Below are 6,234 nucleotides of genomic sequence, written 5' to 3' on the forward strand. Positions count from 1 at the left end.
TTTTTTTTTTATTATTTATATATTTTTATTATTCAGATGTTCTTTAAAAAAATAATCTATTTACCAAATGATCAATTTGGTGTTTATGTCCACACCTATTTTAGATTATTTATTCTTAAATAACTTAGTTACTTCAAACAGCAAAAACAGCTTGTATTAACTTACCGTGGCGGAAAGATTGGGTAATTTTTGATACATGACGTGTCTGTATACGATCTAAAAAAATCCCAGAATGAACCAAATAATTGCACTTTTTCACTATTTCTAATTTATATACAAGATAAACACTTTTCTGTATCAACTACCTCAATATCTCTTTTTCTTACTAATGAATTTTGCGAGGTATTATTTTACTATAACGTGTTCAATGTACGTAAATCCCTTATATGTAGTGTTAAATGGTAAACGGAGAATGAATAGTTAAAAATATATATAATTTATAGTTACAAGAAAATTATATGCTGTAATATGAGTTTACCCTTTTCAAAAGTTGGATTTTATGAAATCCCCTTTTATTAATATGATGCCCGGTATTATTAAGTACCGTGTAGTATTTTCATCTTAACAGTTTAAAGTTGAATTGTAGTTTCATTTCCGGTCTGCTCCTGCAAAGTCTGGTTCTCTGCAGTGCACGACTCTGTACTCTCAGCGCCGCTGTTGGCTCATGCAGCGATTTCTTCCCTCGTTTTGATGCCCTAAACAGAGAAAGATTTATTCACATAGCCCACAACCGTTCAACAAAAGGGACAGCGATCATCTCGCTGCAGTTTCTGCATATATTTGGGAACGGAAAATATCAAAATATAACATCCTCTGCTGGACTATCTTATATTTGGGGAAACTTGACGTTTTTGGAATTAAGAGACATTATTTTTTTTAGGATTTAACGAGGATATATCATGTTGGACAGAACAATGAGATGGCAAGTATGGTTGTTTGTTGTAATTTTTTCGCTCGGCTGTGTAGCAGGGCAGGCCACTTACTCTATTCCAGAGGAAATGTCAAAAGGTTCCCTTGTTGGCAACATAGCTCATGATTTAGGGTTAGACGTGAAGAGACTGAAGTCCGGTAGAGCCAGAATATATACAGAAGATAAAGCAGAATACATCGAGCTAAACACAGACAGAGGACTCCTGGTAGTCAAAGAAAGAATCGACAGAGAGACGCTTTGCGGACAGACAACGCCTTGTGCTTTACATCTGCAAATTACACTTGAAGACCCGATTGAATTTTATTCTGTTAATGTCGAAATTAATGACATAAACGACAATGTGCCCACCTTTAAGAAGGAAGAGATGAAATTTAGAATCAGCGAGTCGGCTGTGATTGGAGCAAAATTTGTATTAGAGAGAGCGATGGATCTAGATGTGGGTGTGAATGGGCTGCAGAGTTATTCCCTTAAACCAACGGATAATTTTGTTTTAAAGCTCAACAGCCAGCAAGATGGCAGCAAAAAGGTGGAGATGGTTTTGCAAAAGCAACTCGATAGAGAGGCGCAGGATCACATCGCATTAACTCTTACTGCCAGTGATGGCGGAGAGCCTCAGCTGTCAGGAACAATGCGGGTGGAAATTTCAGTACTAGATGTTAATGACAATGCTCCAGTTTTTACGCAGGAAGTCTATAAAGTTACTGTTATGGAAACTGCTTCAATAGGTACTATTTTGAGTACAGTTCGTGCAGTAGATGCAGATGAAGGTTCAAATGGAAAAGTGGCGTATTCGATAACAAACACCTTAGATGACGTGCCAAATTTATTTCAAGTAGGGGAAAAAAGCGGCGTTGTATCTTTAATTGGAAACTTAGATTACGAAAAGACACCGCGTTATGAAATACACGTACAAGCCGGTGATGACGGGGGCCTGACAGATTCATGCAAGATTATTGTTGAAGTTACCGATACAAACGATAACAAACCTTCCATAAATGTTATGTCTAAAACAAAATCGGTAACAGAAAATTCCAAACCAGGTACGGTGGTTACGATAATTAATGTTCAAGATACTGACGCTGGAGAAAACGGGAATGTTGAGTGTAGCATTGAGGAAAACATGCCGTTTTTGATAAAAGCAACTTCAAAGAAATTTTATAGTTTAGTGACAGACAGTGAATTAGACAGAGAGATAGCCTCTAATTATAATATCACACTGACCTGCTCTGATAAAGGAGTACCCTCCCTCTCCAGCAGCGTCACTCTAACATTGGAGATCTCTGATGTAAATGACAACACACCTGTCTTTGAGAGGAGCTCATATGAGGCATACATTATAGAAAACAACACACCAGGTGTGTCTATATTTACAGTGACAGCCACAGACGCTGATTGGAATCAAAACGCTCGTGTTTCTTACATACTGGAGGACTCCTCAATTAACGGAGTGCCCGTCTCCTCATATGTATCTGTCAGTGCTGATAGCGGAGTCATCCATGCAGTTCGCTCTCTTGACTACGAGCAGATCAAAGATTTTCAGTTTATCGTTAAAGCGCAGGATGGAGGCTCTCCTCCGCTCAGCAGCAACGTGACTGTCAAAATCCTGATCCAGGACCAGAACGATAATCCACCTCAGGTTCTGTACCCAGTCCAGACTGGAGGCTCCATGGTGGCAGAAATGGTGCCTCGATCAGCAGATGTGGGCTACCTGGTGACTAAAGTGGTGGCTGTGGATGTGGACTCTGGACAGAATGCCTGGCTCTCCTATAAACTCCAGAAAGCCACAGACAGAGCGCTGTTTGAAGTGGGCTTACAGAATGGAGAAATAAGAACTATCCGTCAGGTGACTGATAAAGATGCTGTGAAACAAAGACTGACTGTCATAGTGGAGGACAACGGGCAGCCCTCTCGTTCAGCTACAGTCATTGTTAACGTGGCGGTGGCGGACAGCTTCCCTGAAGTGTTGTCGGAGTTCACTGACTTTCCACACGATAAGGAATACAATGACAACCTGACTTTTTACTTAGTGTTGGCTCTGGCTGTGGTTTCCTTCCTCTTCATCGCGTGTTTAGTGGTTATTATATCAGTGAAGATCTACAGATGGAGACAGTCTCGCATCCTGTATCACTCCAGCCTCCCTGTGATTCCATATTATCCACCTCGTTACTCAGACACTTTGGGAACAGGAACTCTGCCGCACGTGTACAATTACGAGGTGTGCAGGACGACTGACTCCAGAAAGAGTGAAAGTAAGTTTGGAGGAGCTGGTAGTCAGAACATGTTGATAATGGAGCCCAGTTCCACAGGGACGATGCAGAGGATACAGAATGAGAAGAACATCCTGGATGAACCCGACTCTCCTCTAGAGGTTAGAATGCTTTGATTTATTTAGTCTTTCTTATGCTTTATATCCCTTCCATATATTTAAATTGTAAATGCCCTGTACTTGTGTAGCACTTTATCTAGTCCAGAGAAACCCTAAAACTCTTTACACTACACGCAATCTTTCACACATTGACGCACACATTAACATTTATAGATTAAACGAAATCGTTTACCTCTATAAATGAATTCTTCTTCTTTGGTATCAAAACAAAAAAGTTTTATTTAACAATTAGTTTAAGAGGAGTAAAAATGAAGCATTATTTGTTCTTACTTTGTATCACCGCACATTCCTACGTATATGTTTTTTAAGTCAAATGCATATGTCCTCGTTTTCGTTTTTTTTCTCTTACGTCTTTTATTCATTATTACTTCCATGTTAGTCAACAGCAAGTTTTTATTTTGTTAGTTTTTGTGGAACACGTATATTTTATTTTACTTTTTTATTAATAGTTGGGTAAGCCATAGGGTAGGACATTTTTAGTAAGACATAGGCTTTTCTGTCAACGTGAATAGCGCCGGCATGTTCTGCCAAACGTTTGTCCTGCTTTATGTTGATAAAAAGACTTCTGTTTTTTTTTTTTCAAACTAAATGCATTTGAATACAATCAGCCCGAGATAAGCGAATAGGTACTGTGGGTATGAAGGCAATTTTCTCAATTTCAGGACAAAGGACAGCGCCGTTTTCAACAGCATTCATTTTAAACTTTTGATGGTGCTTTCCCATGGAGTTAAGAAACCAGATTGACGATCAGATACGATCATACACTTGATCCTTCATTCAAACTAATAGAGTTGAGAGATTATTTGTTATGCTATTTAAAAAAAAAACTTTAAAAACATTTGTCAGATTACAGCAATAACATTTCAAAAGACCCTCGATTGTGCATATTTTTTGTTAAAACATTATATGATTATTATTATTATTTATTTGTTTAACCAATTCAATTTTTTTTACATATGTCTCAGTTAAATCTGCAGTTTTTCATTTTGAACTCACAGGGCCGCTGTTGACCATAGTGTGTATTGAACAGTAGACTTGTAGCAGGACCTCCTTTCTATCGTTCACATAATGAAGAAGGAGCACGACGGGAAAGGACCGCAGCAGATATTTTCTTTTTTTTTAAAAATAGGGGAAAAAATATCAGCCTGCCGACCTCGGTGCTTTTGTGTGGATTATACTTGGCTTGAAAGATTAACTGCGATTGGAACTGAGACAAAAAAAATACTCGATTTTAACCAAAGAGTTTTTCTGTGGAACAATACACGGATAGAACAATGATGAGGCAAGTAACGGTGACTATCTTTCTCCTCTCCCTCGGCTTTGTGTTCGGGCAAGTTTCTTACACTATTCCGGAGGAAATGGCCAAAGGATCTTTAATAGGAAACATAGCTCACGATTTAGGTTTGCAAATCAAACGCCTGACATCAGGCAAAGCGCGAATTTTCACCCGAGACAGCGACGAGTACGTAGAGCTCAACAGAGAAACGGGAGCCATCCTTGTGAAGGAGAGAATCGACAGAGAAAGCCTTTGCAAAAAGACGACGCCTTGTTCTTTACATTTTCAGATTATTTTAGAAAACCCAATTGAATTTTATAGCGTTACGATTCAGATCACAGATATTAACGACAATGCGCCATCTTTTGAAAAACGAGAGAAGAAATTCAAAATTAGTGAATCGGCTGTGATGGGAGCTAAATTTGTTTTGGAAAGAGCTGTCGATCTTGATGTCGGAATTAATGACCTCAAAAGCTACACTTTAAAACCAACAGAGAATTTTGAGTTAAAACTACACAACAACCCCGATGGGAATAAAAATGTAGAGATGGTGTTACAGAAGCCATTAGACAGAGAAAAACAGGAAAATATAAATCTGGTGTTAACAGCTGTTGACGGAGGAGTGTTGCAGATGTCAGGAACGATGCAGATTGTTATTACAGTGCTAGACGCCAATGATAATGCTCCGGTTTTCACACAACAGATATACAAAGCTACTGTCACTGAAAATTCAGCAAAGGGAACAGTTGTTGCAACAGTTAAAGCTTCAGACCCAGACGAAGGCTCTAACAGTAAGATAACATATACAATTACAAACACCTTCGATGATGTTAAAAATATATTTGAAGTAAACCAAGAAAGCGGTGAAGTGATTTTAATTGGAAATACGGATTTTGAAGAGTCAAGAAGTTATCAGATACATTTACTTGCTAGTGATGAAGGTGGTCTCACAGATTCTTGCAAATTATTTGTCGATATACAAGACACAAATGATAACAACCCACAAATTAAAATCATGTCAAAGTCTACGCTTATTTCAGAGGACGCGAAACTAAATACAGTAGTAACAGTGATAAGCATCGAGGACAAAGACTCAGGGCAAAATGGAAAAGTAAAATGCTTCGTAAATGATGATACGCCTTTCAGTTTAAAATCGTCAGCGAATGATTTCTATAGTTTAGTGACAGACACCGAATTAGACAGAGAAACAGCTGCGGGGTTTAACATCACATTAACATGTTTTGATGAAGGAGTGCCATCCCTCTCCAGCAGCGTCACTCTCACCTTACAGATCTCTGATGTGAATGATAACGCGCCTGTCTTTGAGAGGAGCTCATATGAGGCCTACATTGTAGAAAACAACACACCAGGTGTGTCTGTATTCACAGTAAAAGCTACAGATGCTGATTGGAACCAAAATGCTCGTGTATCTTACATCTTGGAGGACTCCTCTATTAACGGAGTATCAGTCTCCTCATATGTGTCCGTCAGTGCTGATAGTGGAGTCATTCATGCAGTTCGCTCTTTTGACTACGAGCAGATCAAATATTTTCAATTCTGCATTAAAGCGCAGGATGGAGGCTCTCCTCCTCTTAGCAGCAACGTGACTGTGAAAATCCTGATCCAGGACCAGAACGATAA

General features: G+C 38.9%; 2 protein-coding genes across 3 annotated transcripts in view; both read left to right on the forward strand.

The window, feature by feature from the left end:
• The window catches only part of LOC107837855 (protocadherin gamma-A2-like), a 26,833-nt gene extending 26,142 nt beyond the window's left edge, over positions 1-691 (forward strand). The window contains exon 4 of the mRNA XM_016678430.1: positions 629-691. Coding sequence (XP_016533916.1) covers positions 629-691 — 63 coding nt within the window. The remainder of the gene's footprint in view (positions 1-628) is intronic.
• Positions 692-724: 33 nt separating this feature from the next.
• The window catches only part of LOC103147442 (protocadherin gamma-A2-like), a 101,359-nt gene continuing 95,849 nt past the window's right edge, over positions 725-6,234 (forward strand). Inside the window, exon 1 of one of the 2 annotated variants that reach the window (XM_016678432.1) lies at positions 725-3,299. In XM_016678432.1, coding sequence (XP_016533918.1) covers positions 900-3,299 — 2,400 coding nt within the window. In that variant the 5' untranslated portion in view covers positions 725-899. The remainder of the gene's footprint in view (positions 3,300-6,234) is intronic. The other variant, XM_016678433.1, reaches the window with a different exon arrangement.

This window comes from Poecilia formosa, unplaced genomic scaffold (assembly GCF_000485575.1).
Source record: "Poecilia formosa unplaced genomic scaffold, Poecilia_formosa-5.1.2 Scaffold183, whole genome shotgun sequence".
NCBI classification, from domain to species: Eukaryota; Metazoa; Chordata; class Actinopteri; order Cyprinodontiformes; family Poeciliidae; genus Poecilia; species Poecilia formosa.